Consider the following 18683-nt stretch of genomic DNA (forward strand, 5'->3'; position numbering starts at 1 on the left):
CATGGTTTCATTACTAAAACAGTTCATTGAAGCGGAACGTATGGGAAATTGGCAGCTTCATTTAGAGACTATGCAACAAATGCTGCCTTACTTCCATGCTTGCGGCCACTTCCTTTATGCAAAGTCAAGTCATCTGCACTTGCAGGATATGTTTGCACTGGAAGAAAAAATGGATCCGGCTGAATACGAGCTCTTTACAAAGAAAGGCCATTTAACCATCAGGTGGTCAGATAAATTTTGGTCCGGAATTTGGTCGGATATGACCATAGAACAGACACTAATGCGCACCATGAAGAGCATTGGTGGTCTGACACATGGACGCGGTATGACGGACAGTGTCTTAACCATGTGGACACTAGGGATGCCCTATCTGCATAATGTCTGTGAAGAAATAGAAGAATTCAGCAACATCCGAACAGGAACAACAGAGCAGAATGTTGATATGCGCCCAACATGTATGCAACGTGACAGTAACGATGTGATAAAGATTACAGAGTGGTGTTCACAACATAATCCGTTTCCGCAAGACGACAGTTTACTCTCCATCAACAGTGGCATCGTTGGTGTTGGAACATTAAATTGCCATATGGCCCGAGAAATTGGTGCTGTGGCTGTCACAAAGACTGTTGGCAACAATTTTGGCTCCTTAAAATTCAAGCGTAAAGATGTAGTACTTTCGTTGGGAGCAGCAAATAGCAGTATCAAAGTAGATAATATTCCTATTTTCATCAATCCACTGCTGTTGTTTCAAAGAATCTGTATCGCCAAAAAAAGTGATGAAGAATTGAAAAATTATTTCAAATATGAACTTGCACCATTCCCTCTATCATTATTTAATGACGATGGTATGCGAAAAGGAACAAAATCGTCACTGTTTAAAGCATTTAGTCCAGTGGACAAACCTGAACAACTGAATGACAGCTTGCATGTATTGGATGGCGGCTTCTTGTTGCATCGAGTGGTATGGCATCGCAACGATTCGTATGGCGCAATATGCATGTACTACGTGCAATATGTCCAAAGACACTTTGGTCCTAGTACAGTTGTAGTCTTTGACGGTTATCCAGCGAATGCTGCTAGCCGTAATACAGAGAGTGCAGAAAGATGTCGACGCTCCAGAGCACATATGTCTACTGATATAATTTTTGGTGAAGATATGATTCCGCCTGTTTCGCAAGAAAAATTTTTGGCGAGCGATGCTAACAAAAGGAATTTAATTTCAATGTTGGTTACAAAGTTTGAAGAAAATTATTTCACAGTGAAGCAGGCAGTAGAAGATGCGGATGTGCTCATCATTCAGACCGCCATCGACATGTCGTCAACATTTACACGTGTTTTTGTTGTAGGAGCAGATATAGATTAGTTGGTTCTCTTAACTGCAAAGGCGAGAAATCATTCAAATATTTTTTTGCTGAAACCGGCAATTGGCAAAAGTGTAGAAATACTTTATTCGACACGAAGCCTGAAATATAACGAAGATGTGGCTAAGAATATTTTGTTTTTACATGCAATCAGTAATTGTGATACCACCTCTGCTCTATTTAATCAAGGTAAATTGAAGTTCCTCAGTCTCTTTGGAAAAAATGAATCGTTGCTTCACACTGCAGCAACCTTCAAAGACATAGAAGCAGATGTAGAGGCTCTCGCCGCAGCTGGTGAAACATTCTTATTGGCACTGTATGGTGGATCGTCTGCAAAGGACACATTGGATTCACTACGCTTCAAAACTTTTGTGAATTCTGTGTCCAAGAACAAATTTAATATTGCATCCCTTCCACCCACAAGAGATGCTGCAAGACAACACTGTCTGCGAACATACCACCAAGTCGCGATGTGGTGTGATAGTGAAAAAGAGCCTGAGAAATATGGCTGGCAGAAAACGAAACATGGGCTCGATGCTATTCGCACTACGTCAGAACCAGCTCCCGACATCATTTTAAAATCGATATCCTGTAAATGTAAAAAAGGGTGTGCAGGAGCATGTGGATATCGGAAAATTGGCTTAAAGTGCTCGGTGATGTGTCTTTACTGCAATGGGACAGCATGTGAAAACATTCCCGATTTATTAGCGGATTCCGACTCAGAAGACACATTCGAGGTTGATGACGTCCTCGATTCTTTGGAGATGGTGTTGGAGGAGGATGGATACGAGCAAGACTCTAAAGATTGTGAGCATAGTGAACCAGGGACATCGTTTAATACAAAACGACAGAAAACATACATGTAAGCTTTGAGCAAGGATTGTTTTGAGCAAGGACTGTTTTGAGCGTGGATTAGGCCTACGCGGGATACCACATTTAAAAAAAACGCGCCGCTCAACTCTACCTCATGGGTGGTGTGGAAACGAGTTGATTGAATGATAAACTTTTATTACTTTATTGCTTAAAACAACTTTTAGTAAGCTAATGGGCAGATAATCGGCCCAAAGTAACTTGCTAATGCGGATATAATGCAATTTTAAAATATTTGCCTCAGTTTTCAGCCCTATAACTCGAAAAAATTAGGTCTGACGAAAAAACCACATAGAAGCAATTTTGTATATAAATTTATCCTTTACATTTTTTATTCGAAACATTTTTCTGTAAAACATTCAGGAACTAAGTTATTTGCAAAAAACCTATTTTGGGCGCCATTTTTTCAAGATGGCGGTGGTCGCGGCTGTCGCCCAAGGTCGCAAACTTAAGGTTATATTTCAGGCTGCCAAGTCTACAATCCTGCCAAGTTTCAAAACTCCTCAACCTTTTGCACCAAAATTATACCTAATGGGTGGACTAAAAAAGGTTAAATTATAGTTAGTAGTTATATAAATAGGAAGTCTTGGATTGAATCTAGGATGATGTGCGAGGTGCCGGTCAATGATTGGCTAACATATTGAATTGTTTTGTCACTACCACCATCTTATAATTCCTTGCTCTCTAACAGTAGGCTTCCAATACGATACCTCAAATGAAATTTTACACCTGGGTAAAATTTGATAGCCCTACGAACAATTTTATCGCAATATTAACATTTTTTTGCCTTGAAAATGTGGAGTTGGTGACATGAAAAGATATTTTTACTTATGATTTCATAAACAGATAGGAACTTTTGGACGAGCCGAATCCCCGCTTAAGGTATTCTTTCATAACCGGCTCACTAACAGATATATATTGGATGTGGAGTACTATCATGCCCAGAATGTATGAAGGAGGTTTGAGTGCAAGATATTAGGTAAGTATTCAGACATATACCCAAAGGAAGATGTCAGTACTTTCTCACAGACGTGTTTGTTAATTTTCAAAAATTATCCCCTTTTTACCACGCTTTTATTATCTTCACCTATATGTACATATGAACGGAATATGTAATAAAATCTTTCCATTTAATTTTTACACTTTTTTCGACGTGTGGCAATACAATATTTTGATAACTTAAGCCCTTAATGTTAAGAGGGAGTGGGGGGTCAGAGGTCAAAAAACCACTCATTTCGAGCTATGGGTAGTGCTACTCATACTCTCTCTTGATGACTTGTATAAATTAAATGTCCCCTTTGAATTACTTTGGGAGACTGGTGGATCTTTTAGTTTCAGAAGGTAAAACTAAATAGGCGTGATTTCGTCTGAACATAAGTGCCTTTATATTTACTTGACCATATATACATTAACATCAATAAATGAAACATGGACTTTACAAACAGGTTAAAAAGGTAACTTTATTTATGAATACATATTGACAAAGTATATTAAATTATATTAATAAAAATATTATAATAACAACATTTACTGTATGGGCCGGTCCGAGTTACAAGATTACCATTAAGTTTACATTTGGCATAATTAACACGGAATCAAAAACAATCAGTTAACGTAAACAATTCCCAGTAGTTAGAGTTATCAAAGTTCCGCAATAAATATTTTTGGTTGTTCTAGTCTCTTTAGCGTAGTTATATGCTGGACATGCTGAAGACATCACAAAAATCTGGAGGACTAGAGATTTGACGTTATCTGGCCAAAGGTAATGTGTTACATGGTACCGAGGTACCTTAGTCGTGCAGCTTCCCGGAGGAAGGAGTCGAGGGTGGTGTGGTCAAGTCCACATCCGTCTCTTGGACCCTGTCTGCGAACATTATCAGAACTAGTTCACAGACAGTTAGTAAAATAGGCAGAAAAACTAAAACGGTGATGGTCGGGGAATAAAGATTGACAAAAACTCACCAGACAGGGAGGTGGCTTCTAGTATCAGCCAAGTAGTCCGCTAGGGTGCGAATTAGTGCGGTTATCGCGGATGTTTCCATAATTTAAAATTATTATTAAATTTAGCAAAGTTTAACTACCTCTACCATGCATGCAGACTGACTAATTAATGATTAAAAATTAGTTATAGGGAGAACATCTCTTGCCTAGTCGACTACATATTTGCACAACGACTAGAGTGAAGTCTTGCAGTATGCTGTTCACCAATGATTCAGAGTTGTCAGTCTGCTGTCGTGGCGTGGAGTGGAGTTTAGAGGGCGTTTACACGCCCAGGGGAAATAACTCGCAACTCTGCCACGTCCTTGTATTCAGCTGGGGTTGATGGCCGGCCAGTGAACTGGGACTGGTTCCCTGAAAAGGCTGGAGAGAGGTGGTGTGGAGGAAACTGCGCTGCTTTGGGAAATTAAGCACGAGACATGCCGGTAGTTTGAGCCTAACGACTCGCGGGTGTGCCTCTGGGCTGCTTGTGTCAGGAGAGCTCCTAGAAAAACAGTGCCCTGGGAGAACGCCATGATAAGCTGTCTTGATCACGGCTCGGAGGAGAATTACAGGCGACGGGCGTGCGTCAAAGCGAGAATTAGACGAGAGCGCCTGCTGGGTCATTAGATAGTTCGCAAAAATTAGATACAGCACTGGGAAACTATTGGGGAACTAGCCTGACAAAGGTTAAATGGGAGTGTACAGGAAGTGGAAAAAGTTTAAGTGTTAGTAGCAAATTTATTTTTCCAAAATTCAAATTTAGAATTGTGCCAAAAATACTAATTGGTGGCACAGTAGTAATCAGGCTTTTTGGGTATCCATGAGTTTGGGGCATAGTAGGAGTTTTCCCTGGGGTCGAGTGTTACTCTAAAAGGGGGGAGGGGGTTTGAACCCCAAAACTTCGAAAACTTTAAAACTTTTTTTTTTATTTGGAGTGTTTATATGGTTTCTTATCAAAAATGTCGGGTTTTGGTCGACTATGTGCCTGGGAAATGGGCAGGGGCGTAATATCCCTAAATGTTGAAAATTATTAAATTATATTCTTGTCGATTTAGTTGTTTTCCGAGGTCGGGTTATGGTGGAAAATGTTCCCGGGGTTCGTTAATGGCAATATGTGTACTATATCTGAAATTATCTGGCCACTCTTCCGGTGTGATCAAGTGTATGATACGGACATTCCAACAGTTTGTGTTGATTTCGGCACAGATGGTGTACATATAATTAAACCAATAACCATTCAACTTCCAGCGAAATACAGCTATGGTTCTGCTGAAAGGCAAATGATGCCATTTATACTGATTTGGGCATCTACAATGCATAAAATGCCAGGCTGAACAGTAGATTATGCTGTTGTTTATTTGGGATCACGTCTCTTTGCTGCAGAACAGGCTTATGTAGCACTTAGTCGCGTAAAGTCACTGGATGGTCTCAAGATTGTTTGCTTTACGATAACAAGGAAAGTTACTTGTTATGTTGACGCATTAGTTTAACTGACTAGATTACTTGAACATTCGTGACTAATTTTTAAGTTTATTGTAACAAATAAATAATTTAATCTATCATATTTAGTATTTTTTATTTGTTTTAGTTGCTCAAATTCTATATTTTTATTTTATTTTGAGACTTAAAAGAATAAAATAAACGCATAATTAAAAAACAAGAAAGCCCGCTTCAATTGTTAAATTAACTAAAAATTAAAAAATGATATTTTTTATTTAAGTTTTTTGTCCAATAATCAATCAATGTACCGTAACTCTGTATAACTAAAAACCGGGGATGCTTTTTGTTTTTTTTTTTTTTTCATTTTCGTAATAACTATATTTTAGAATTTTTTAAATTACTATATCCTAAAATTTTTGAATTAGCAATATCCTAAAATTAGTGTTAAAAAATCTATTACAAATCATATTGTTATTGCTGATAAACAATTTAAATAAAGCATATCAAGTCCCCCACCTTTTCAGTTACACCTAACTGTAGGGCATTATTTGCTGTTGGACAAAACTTAAATTTAATTTTTAATATTTTTATTTCATTAAACGATAAAGGCGGAGTTTTTTATTTCTTATAAACAATAAGTTTATTTTTACATACAAGCTCCGTTGTTCTCATAACGTCTTCGACATTGCATTCTCTTTTGACACTTTGCTACGATCTACGAATGACGAGTGGAAATTGAGTTGCTTACCGAGTACGATATACACATGTTTTGTGGATATGAGAATTTGAGGTGACATCTCGCAAAGTAAGAAATGCCACTGAAAATAAAACAACAACGACGTGACAGAAATGTACAATGTCAGCAAACCATCCACATAACTCCAGTACATTGGTGAAAATAATATTTATGGCTGAGAAATGAGTTTACCGTTGTCAATTTGGGATTCTAGATGAGCGGACACAGACATAAACTTAACACTCCATTACTCGCGTCCACTGCTAGACAAATGTGCTTGCACTGTATCTGTGAGATACATGATAAAATATCTTGTACAGAAACTAATATCTGGACTGAGTTTTCAATAATGAATGTTAATATATGCAAAATATTTTAAAAATAATTTATTTTTTACAAATGCAAAAAAAATTATCATAAAACAATTGAAGTATCTGCAATTTTGGAAGACCTTCTAGTCCTGTAACTGTTTAAGTATTTAAAATTTAAATACTACATTGTGTTCATGTCAAAGCACATCTAAATTTATTCAGCAGTAAATATAAAACGAGCAAAGATACAGTGAAAAAAAAAAGATTTTAATGAAATACATATCCTTATATATACAGACTTTACATACAGAAAAAACAAAAATCGTTTGTATTGTGTATGAAACATAAATAAGAAAATTTTGGTGACATTCTGATCTCACAGTATACCACTGTTTGGAAAAGGCACTGCCATATTACTTTTGTTACTATCACTCATCACTTATCTTAATTTTCAACGTCACTTTGTACACATCTGTCAGGACACACAAAAGCACAGTGCTGTAGACAAAGGTACTGGCCGCAGATTTGACACGAGTATCGCGTCAATCGAGTTGTTTTACTTCTCTGGCACGTCATGCAACGTTTCCGTGTTGCATATTCTTTGCTATTGCTGCTCTGATTGCTCTTGTCTCTTGCATTAGACTGTTCAGATGTCACCATTATTTCTTTGAGTATGTTTGAAATCGATAGCGGCAAACAGCTAAGAGTTGATCTTTTCACCAGTTGTCCTTCCCAGGCACCTGAGGAACAGTCGACGAGGCGGAACTTCATTTCCGTTTCCCAAAAATATTACTTGAGAATTTATTCCAGCGATGTTGAGCATCGAAAAGAAGACAACCATTGGCCACCGTCGTGTATTCCTGGCAACATTGTTAGCTGAACACATCTTATCCACAATATCAACACCTGCTTTGTGCTGGTTATAAAAGGTAACCATTTCTGGTTTCTTTTTTTCTCCAGTTGTCTCGTCTATTTTTCCATCCAAATGCATGCTTGAAATCAGAAGCACATTGTTATTTTTGTTCTTGTTTTTAGGAACATATGAAACAATTGTTCCTTCTTTTCGATAGCCAAAAATACTTGAGAAAATCTCTCTTTTTTATGTCTCTCATTGTATGAGGGATTTGCCACTTGTTCTTCTTTAGCGTTCCTACGAATGACAGCTTATGATTTTCTGCTAATTGTTTGAGAAGTGTTACGTCACTGAACCAGTTGTCAGCTGTAATGTTACGACCAGAATTGTGAACAGGTGCAATCATGCGTTTAACAACATCCAAGCTCTTATTGCTTACCTCATATGGCCTTCTGGCTGTTTACCTGAGTAAATTTCGAGATTAGAAGTGTAGTATGTCTTCGAGTCAACAAGAGCGAATATTTTTATGCCATACTTCGCTGGCTTGGATGGAATGTACTGAATAAATGAGCATTTGCCCCTAAATGCTTCAAGTTTTTCATCAAGTGTAACAAATGCACTGAGAGAGTAACATGACTGGCAGTTAGACACGAACTGTTGAAACACATCCCGAATAGGTGCTAGCCGATCTGATTGTTTTCTTTCTGATCTCGTGTCTCTGTTGTCAAATCTGATACATTGGAAGATAAATCTGAACCTTTTCAGACTCATTGTAAGTCGGAATATTTCAATACCAAACCCATCAGTGTCCCATAGATCCTCAAGATTCAACCTACCTGCTTTATATTGGCCTGCCAAGTATAGAAGGCCGATAAAATACTTTATCTCAGTTGCATCTGTGGGCAATGCATCTCTAGTACGGGAATAGTTATCCTTTATATGGTCAATATACTGGTTAGTGTATTTTACTATTGTGTCTACTATGTCCTCATCGAACAAACACTCCCAGGTTTCTCGAACTCAATTCACATGTTGTGCCTTACCTGTCACACCTGGAAGCTTGGTAAGTAAATTGTGTTTAGCAGTTTTTCTTTGGCTAGTGTACGGAGTTTTTTTCCAGGAGAAAGAATCAATAACTTTCTTACCTTTTTTCCTAGCAGAGACAAAATATTCTTCTTCATCTTCATATCCACTTGAATCTGTATCACTTTGCTCTGTGGTGGAGTCTTCTACTCCTTCTTCGACTTGTTCTGAGGCATCTGTTTCACAGTCTTCTTCAACATCAAAGGGTGTAATCTGTCCGTGCTCCTTGGTCCTATTTTGGCTAACTTCACTGTCTGAATCACTCTCACTGTTGTCAGAATCTTCAAATAAAATCCTGTAAATTTCTTTTATATGTCCGGGGTCATTCAAAATGTATTTTGTTTCCTTTGATGTCATTTTATATCTGTAATAATGAAAATCAACGCAGTGAAAAATAGTTAAATCATTGTGTGCATTTAGCAAAACAAAGATGCTCGCATAGTATCTCTGAGATAAAATGGCCGGAAATTATTTTGAAAATAATTACAACAAAAATAAGCATTAAATTAACACTATGAAACTCTTACACGAAAATGTAAAAATATATAAAAAATCATAAGGTATAATACATATTACTTACATGTATAGTCGCGCTGTATCTCACAGATACGAACAGTAACTGTAGCCACACGTGTTAATCCTTTGAAGGGAGGGCGTTATCTGAGCTCCATGCATACTCGTGTGTCACATCACAGAAAGTGCTGCGTATCCCTCAGATAAAGCGCGAGCAATGGGGTACCTGATTAAAGATAGAGGGATACTATGTCCCGGAAGTGGATGTGGAGTTCCTGCAGAGATTCACAAAATTTCACAAAGACCTTGTCTTCCTCGCCACTAACCAGTGCCCTCCAGGTGTATTTCAAACCAAGCTTTGAAAGATTGCGAACAATGCGAGGTATGTGATACACTATCGTAACCTCAATCGCTAATCAGTAATGGTTTTAAATTCAAAAGTTGCATAGGGTATTGCAGTTCGAGCATTCTCCATGGTAAATATCAGATTCGTACCGAGGACTTGAAATTGTGTTTTCAACTAAAATTGTATTAAAATTTTAATTAATATTTCATGATATTTTAATTTTTTTTTAGATTTTCTAATTTATTAATTTTTTTGTTTTCAAGATGGCGAACATGACATTGTTATTTAAAAATGGCAGCCGAGGTCAAAGTCATGACCTAAGCAGCTTATGACACATTGTCGATGGGGAACTTAACCAGCTTTGGGGACATTTCCAACCTCTGACATTTTTGAGAAATAAAATTAGAGGTTTTTCCCTCAAAAAAGGAATTTTTTTTTCCTCGAAGTAGGAACATTTAAAGGAATTTCGAAGATTTTTGAGGGATTTTTAGGAACTTTGATACAAAAATAGAGCTGCCATGACATCATAATCCAATATGGCGGACATCAGCTTCTGCTCCACGCACCTGCACCTGTGCCAGTATATCCTATTATATACTACTAGAGAGACACACATACCTCACAAACGGAAAGTAGTATTAATGCAGTGGCATGACACAATACATGCATTCGAATTCGAATACTGGCCCAGACATTCTGATTTTGGATTTTCATGGTTTCTCTAAATCATGCTAGTAAAATGCTGAATGAAATGGTTTCTTACAAATTGTTACAGCTAATTCATTTCTTAAAATCCCTTATATATTTTATTTCCTATTTTGTGACCTCATTGACGAAGAACTATAAGTTCAATAAGAATTTTTTATAACTTTTTGGATTACATCAACATATTTACGATCAAAACGTTTACTCTCATTTCCAGGCTCACTTTATCAATTTCTAAAATATAATTTTTATTTTTTTTATTTTAACAAAGTTAATTTTTGGATTTTTTTATGTAGTAATAATCTTTCGCTATGTTTATAATATTAATGAATGATCACTATATTGAAATTAAATATTTTATTTTATTCATAGCCATGAATAAAATGTCTAGAATATAGGTACGGCTTGATTCATTTAGGGTTTGATAAGCTCCATGGATCACGGATATATAAATATTCCACTTCAATGGAAGAATTGACTGAAATAGTTACGTTTCAACTATTCCTGTTTGGCAATTTAATGTAAACTGTTTAACTGTTACACACATTTTAAAGTATATTTTTTTTATCACCATGCTAACCAGCAGACTGACCTTTGCATTTAGTCATATATGTAACCATATTAAAAAGTAAGTAAATAATATATCGTATTATTAAAACTTGTAAATGTATTTTACACAATGTGAACCTGTATTAAAAACGTATTAGGAGATTTTTTTTATGTCATGACAAGCTTTGGTTATAATAGTTTCTTATAAGTAACTTACAAAATATAACAAATTAATAAAAGTGTCTGAGATTAACCAATGATTTTCTCTGTAAGTATATGTATGTATGTGTATATATATATATACATACATACACATATATATCGTAAGTTACGACATATATGTAAGTACCAACAGTAGCAATTAAAGACTTCACGAATCTAGTACATGTGATTTTCCATATATTTTTCTCGTTCTTTAAGAATAGGAAGTTCCTATAAAAAAAGTTCCAGTCATTACTTTATGTTATATTACTGAATATTATATATATCTAGCGGACCCAACAGACGTTGTTTTGTTCAAACGTTTTAAATTTTAAAATTTACAGGAAATTTCCCTGAATATAATCGCAGCACCATCTGCCGGGTCGAACTGAAATAAAAATAAAATATTTTTGAATATTCGATAACGCGACCACAGCGCTTCCGACCGGATCCTATGTAAAACATCGAACGTTCAACAACAACATTAATTTAATTAATTAATTAAAAATATTATTTATCGGCTTGAATTGTGAATCTAAACAATTTTTAAATCCACCTGAACACACACTTTAAAGTGGACCCGACAGACGGTGTCCTGTTCAGACGTTGTAAATCCAAAAATCATAATTAAAAAAAATATATATATATTAAATAATACAAAACTTCAATTTTAAATATACTTTAAACTATAATTACTATAAGTAATTTAAATTATATAAATGTTATAATTTATTTTACAAACTTATATTTTTATTTTCAAAGAGACATCAATACGTCATAAGTTGCATAGAATAAAATGAGAACTAACAATTTAAAATTGTAGGTTAAGTTGATTGTTATTGAATGCACGTCTATACATAATTAAAAGTAATGAAAAATCGTGTTAAATACTCACTTTGATACTGCACCTTACATATTTTGCACAATGTATATTTTTTATTACATTTTAATATGTAGAATAAAATGAGAACTGACAATTTAAATTTGGAGGTTAGGTTGATTGGTATCGAATTCACGTGTATACATAATTAAAATCACGAAAAATCATGTAAAATACTCACTTCAATACTGCACCTCACAAATTTGCACCTATATTTTTAATTACACTTTAAAATGTTATTTCAATAAATAATAATATAATAATCTCAATAACCAATTCTATTTTAATTTTAATGTAATAACAACAATTCATAAAATCCATCCAAAGATTAACAACAACACACAAATAAATACACAACACACACATATATATACTGTAAACCTAAACCATTCAAAGATCAACAACAATTTATAAATAAAAAATTAATTAAATAAACATTTTCCAGTAGACCAAATTGTGAATCTAAACCATCCTCGAATCCCCGTGAACTCACACAAAAAATTTCATCAAAATCGGTCCAGCCGTCTAGGAGTTCAGTGACATACACACGCACACAAGAAATATATATATAAAGATTACAAAAAAGTAATTGTGTACGTTTGTGTACATGAGAGTCAGATAATCATTCTAATGTTTAATAATTAAATCCAATAAGTGAAATTAGATTTTTTTTTTGTACGCTGGTCATAGTTTTATCCTTTTGCTACTTACCATAGCGAGATGAAAGCGTCAGGTCCAACGCTCTGTCACCTCGGGACACAGACAGCCGATTATTGGACCCGCCGGACACAGCAGAACACACGACCAGCAGTGCTGCTTTGAAGAGAAAACATTGTACCAAATGATATTCGATGAAAACTTTAAATATTTGTTAAACAAATATTACTCACTAATGCTTATTTATATCCTCCTCTAAGTGATTAATACATATTAAAAGTGAAAATTATTAAATAGAATCCATGAAATTGCAACGGCATGGCCATAGTAACTTTTATAGACTTTTTCCTCAAAACATTAATGCTCTTTTAAGAAAACCACTTATAAGTGTATTTTATTTTTTATGTATTAAATACGTTATATTCTTAGAATACATACATACTTTCATCAATTTTTACCCCGACTCTTTACACGACAATTAAGGACCACAATGCCTTAACTTTGTGAGGCATTTCTCACAAGATATTAATATTTATAATTATTTTCTGTTAACAACTTGACATGTTTAGCTTTAAATGCATATTTATATGGCAGTTGTATGACCGGAAGCTTTCTAAAAATAGCGTAAAAAGAACATTTCCATACATTTTGATTAAGTCAATGCACATTAGGTTGTGACCAAAAAAGCATCTCTGATTACAAAGCCACCAAAGATTTCTTGATTACAGTATAATTTACCAGACGTAGAACCTTTCGGAATATGTGATGAAATAAAAAATATATACATAAAATATCCTCACCTGCAATGTGTATGGCAGTCATGATAAAAAAACACTAAACTGCTCACTATTCTTTCACCTTCAACAGAACTTCTGAAGTGGTTTAGTTTATCAATCAGCACTTTGTACATGCGAGGCAACAGATATTACTTTTATATGTGAGATTGCAACTCGCATTGTCCTCGCTTAGTTCGGCGATCGAAATGACGAGCAGCAACAGAGCTTTACTTACTCACGGGACATGAAACTGTCTATCAGTTCTTTAGTTTCATGGCTGATGGCAAACTTGATCGTTAATACATTCACTTCGGGTGTCAAGCCAACTTTAAGAATATCAAACCCATGGCTTAGTCAGTGCACTTTTCCTGGACTACCCTTTGGTTTAATTTCAGACAAAATTGAATTACGAAAGACTTAATACCTATTGTGTCACGACATGGAACTTATGAGGGATTTTAAATATTAAATTTAATAAATAACTAGATTATTGTTCTGTCAGTTTATATTTAATACATAAACCAATTATCAAGCCCAATTTTACTCATCACCATCTTCCAAGAAGTAACTAACCCTAAAGAAACCCCTTTAAAAATTCTTCTTCATAAAGATCTAGAACCCAAAGATTCCATCACAGTTCGTGACCACCGCAGTTGTGACGTATAACTTACTCTCAGACAATCCTCTTCTCGCTGCAAATCCAAGCACATTCCTACTTTAAAATAATATACATTTTCGGCCTGGCACAGTATATTTTTGCGCCATAAGCATTTTAACTCTTGACGTGTTCACATTGGTCGAGAATATGGAACAGTAACTAGGACAAATTACCAGACTGGCCCACTATACTGTTCTCGCCTCAAAAGTGACATAATCAGCAATGTACAAAGAGACAAGTCAATGTATAGTCAGTCGCTTGGTATATATAGCCAGTATCGCGCTTACATATATATTGCAGTACAGACTACAGAGTAAATGGCGACCACTTTTTCCAAATTGTAACTAGCCAGCTAGTTACCATTATTTTTTTTGTATGCATTCTTTAAATATAATAAGTATAAAATGTTTAATTTTTACAATTTTTTTTATTTTTGCAGGACAGTATATTTGTGTCTATTGACGTTATTCTAACAGCTTTACTCATTCTGACGGAAAAATATAATTCAATTCTAAAAACCAATTATTAATCCACAAGAGAAAATATTTGTAGCAGGTGGTCACTATTATAACAATGCATTATATAAAATTATACGATATGCTCAAAAGAGCCAAAAAAATTATAAAAAATTGTTGACTAACAAAATTGAAACCGTGATGGCGTCTTTAAATTACGACTGCTTAGAAATAAATAAACGAATACCTATTGTAAGAACATGCGCTTGATAAAATTCAACAGAAAAAGAATTTCCAAATATCTTACTATATTTTTTACTTTACATTGTAACAGATACATTTTAATAAAATTTTATTACCATACAACATTGTTTATAGAACCTTTTCGCTCTCCGGTATATATCTGGCAACAGAGTATACCGAAACAATAACAGCGATAATGGTATTAATGTTGCAGTGGAAAGACGAAATAAATGCCAATTTAACTGCACGCTGCAAACTAAGGATATGACACGCAATAGCACAAACACAATGAAACAATTCATATCGAAATTTTGTTTACTGGAGTATGAAGTGCTCAAATATTTGAATAAATGAAAAGAGAAAGTATCTATATCAATGCTAAACACGGTTTTCCTTGGTTATCCGAAATGACTCCGAGCGAATGCTTTTTTGGTTCTTTACTAACGACCGTGGTCACTTCATTCTCCAATATCATTCCTTCGTTTCATTGTGTTCAGATATCACTCAGTATCTTGCTACCGAAACTTAAATTTAATTAAAGTTAGCTTATACAACATACAATTAAATTGTAGATTTCATTTCCCTCCTTCTTTGTATCCATACAAAATAGTGATAATTCAATAAAAATGATTCAATTTTATTCATCAAAGTATGCAGAGGTATATTTTATCATACAAAAGATAGAAAAATTAAAAAAAATTACTTCTTCAAAGAATAACATATTTTTAACGAACAATGTGTTTTACAGTTACACATAATAATTCCAATTACACCCGGGATATTTTGCACAATTTTTTAAAAAAAAATATTGTAACACATTATAAATACGTTTTGGTTTATTTGGAATGTGTATTTGTTATAAAATCGTGTTATAAAAAAGAAATAATATAATTCCCCTACCGTGCTGCTATCTACGGTGACGGACGCGAACCGAATAAAACGCGATATCTATCCGCTATCGCGGGAACCAGGCACGGCGAGTGCAGTAATAATAGGTTATGTTACAATTGACTAAAGAATTATGGTGTTTCATATAATTTATGATAGATATTTGATTACACTTTATTTATATGAAAACTTGTTCATAATTATATTTAAACTTTATAGCTAAACACCAGTTTTTAAAATTAATTACAAGTCATCTAGACATGAACGGTTTCGTCGACTGTTTATAAAGTGAAGTGAAAAGTTAATGTGGTTTTCATTGCTTATTACAACAACAATTTCGGAAATAAAGGTTAATTATTCTTGCATTTTAAAAATCTGATTACTAGTATAATTTCAAGTATTTATTCTTTTATTATTAAAAAAAGGAGCATCTCCTGGTGAGTGCAGTAATAATAGGTTATGTTAGATATTTTATTATAGATTATTTATATAAAAACTTGTTCATTATTATATTTAAACTTTATAGCTAAACGCCAGTTTTTAAAATTAATTGCTAGTCATCTACACGTGAACTGTTTCGTCTACTGTTTATAAAGTGAAGTGAAAAAATGAGGTTTTCATTGCTTATTACAACAATAATTTCGGCAATAAAGGTTAATTATTCTTGCATTTTAAACATTTGATTACTAGTATAATTTCAAGTATTCATTCTTTTATTATTAAAAAAATGATTCAATTTTATTCATAAAAGTATGCAATCATTTCATAAATGTTTGTTTATGATGTCACGTTAAACTATCGTCCGTAAACCGACTTTACAGACAACAAATTTTTTTTAGATATGAAGGGGGGGGAGGGTTAGTGTAAAGTTAAATCCAAATTTGTGGGGTTGCAACCCTTGACCCACGGCCGCCATCTTGGAAAAAGAGGTTCAAATGTTTTTTAAGGTTTATCTGCCAAACTATAGGTCTCACAAAATAGATTACCAAATATTTGTTGTTGCAAATAAAATTATCTACAACTTTTGTTCAGTAACTTTTAGTCGTAGAACCATAAATAAAAATGTTATAAGTGAAAATCCATAAAAATTCGAGAAAAAATATCTTTGTCGATATAACTTTTTTCTAATCATTTTACAAAAAAAAATATCAGACCATTTTTATAGATTTTATGTACATTTTTATACAATTTTTTATACAATTTTTTATACAATTTTTACTGTAAATTTTTTTAAATTTATTTAGTAGTTAAGGTTTTAGAGCGCTGCGAAACGAATACTATTCTTCAGCATTCATAACTATACATAAATATTAATGATTTGCCATAATTTTGAATCATCTTGTTATTTGTTTAATGATAATCTTTTAATTATTAATAATGCATTATTGTTATTGATTAATTATTGATTTGACACTCCATCACAATACTTTGGAATTATTGATTTTTAAAATAATTTTAAATCATTGAGAGTGTCATTACCGAGAATAATGCACAGGTAGAAAATACCTAAGTGACCGTTTGGGAATAAAAGAAAATCTGCCTGTTATTATTATTATTATTATTATTATTATTATTATTATTATATTTTGTTGAAATTGTCCTTCGACTTTCATCTTTCAGTTGTCTACATATTTCGCTACGTGCGGACGTATTTTATTGTGTTTTTAATTGTGAAAGACGTTTTTAATTGTGAAATCAATTTTAAATGTTTTTGGACATGGAATTAAGTTAAGTGAACACAGTTTTGAGTTCAGAGAGAAATATTCAGAATATTTTAATGAGCATTTAGACTTTTTAAGCGTGCTTTTTGTATTATTCCATCATGAGTGATTGTTTTATTTGTAAAAAAACCTTTAGCTGAAAATAAAATAAAAATAAGAACTGTGAAGGCAAAAGGAGTAAAAACTTTACTTGACCGAGCTGTAGCAATAATGGAGCTCTCGAAATTAATTGAAGAAAATTATTTTGAAGATGAACCGCCAACATTGACGCCACTTTCTTCTCCGGTTCTCCCTTAAGCATTTAATATAGAAAGCCAACCAGATGCTGAGCCGCAGCCTGGTCCATCAAAAATACCGAGGACAGAGTAGTTGTGATTTAGAAAATCACCGTGGATTATGCCTACTGGGGATACAACGTAAAAAAAGGGGGCCTCGAGACTCTACCTCGTAGGTGGTAGGGAAAAGTCAATAATTAATTAATAACATTATTGCAATATCAATAATTTAAAATATTATCATAAAAAATAACAAGATGATTAAAAATTATGGCAAATCATTAATATTTATATTTACATTTATGTATAGTTATTAATACTGAAGAATAGTATTCGTTTCGCAGCGCTGTAAAACCTTAACTAATTTAAAAAATTAAAAATGATTATCATAAAAATTGTTCCTTAAAATACCATCTATAAAAATGATCTGATATCATTTTTTTGTAAAATGATTTTGAAAAAAGTTATATCGACAAATAGATTTTTTTTTTCAATTTTTTTTATGGATTTTCGCTTATAACTTTTTTTATTTATGGTTATACGACTGAAAGTTACTGAACAAAAGTTGTAGATAATTTTATTTGCAACAAAAAATTTTAAATAATGTTTTTTGTGCGACCTATAGTTTGGCAGATAAACCGTAAAATCATTTGAACCTCTTTTGCAAGATGGCGGCCGCGGGACAAGGGTTGCAACCCCACAAACTTGGATTTAACTTAACACTAACTCCCCCTTCATATCAAAAAAATAAAATTGCGTCCTCTGACAAACGCACGCTAAGCAAAAAAAAATGTAACATTTCAATGGACTAAAATGTTTAAGCATTTTCTTTAAGTGTGAACTCTTATCTTACATAAGCGTTACTACGGAAGTAATTGTCGCAATCGCCCTCGGTCTCCGTCAAGATCTACAATATGTCACTCAAAAATAAAAATAATAAGATAACATCTTATTATTTCAAAATAAACATTGGGGGGGGGGGGTGGTAGCAGTAGAGCTGGTACAGGGATGGTCTAACCTCCTTAGGACAGGGGGTGTAGGGTGTTGACTGAAAGAAAATAAAGTATTATTTATCCCACATCGTTTCAGGTTTTATTTCTGGTAAACTGTGACCAACACAAAAGTAAATAAATAATTAATTAAATAATTAAATAAAGTCAATCATGTCAAAATATCTCTGGT

At 33.7% G+C, this 18683-nt stretch overlaps 1 protein-coding gene across 5 annotated transcripts in view; it reads right to left on the reverse strand.

Moving 5' to 3' along the window:
* LOC134527132 (myogenesis-regulating glycosidase-like) overlaps positions 1-18683 on the reverse strand; it is a 318242-nt gene that overhangs the window by 135859 nt on the left and 163700 nt on the right. Inside the window, exons 1-2 of one of the 5 annotated variants that reach the window (XM_063359522.1) lie at positions 13286-13372; positions 12540-12641 (exon numbers count right to left, since the gene is read on the reverse strand). In XM_063359522.1, the coding sequence (XP_063215592.1) occupies positions 12540-12641; positions 13286-13307 (124 nt within the window). In that variant the 5' untranslated portion in view covers positions 13308-13372. Of the gene's footprint in view, positions 1-12539; positions 12645-13285; positions 13373-13932; positions 13945-18683 lie in introns of those variants that run through there. The other 4 variants (XM_063359521.1, XM_063359524.1, XM_063359523.1 and 1 more) reach the window with 4 other exon arrangements.

The sequence above is a fragment of the Bacillus rossius genome, chromosome 1, assembly GCF_032445375.1.
Source record: "Bacillus rossius redtenbacheri isolate Brsri chromosome 1, Brsri_v3, whole genome shotgun sequence".
Lineage (NCBI taxonomy): Eukaryota > Metazoa > Arthropoda > Insecta > Phasmatodea > Bacillidae > Bacillus > Bacillus rossius.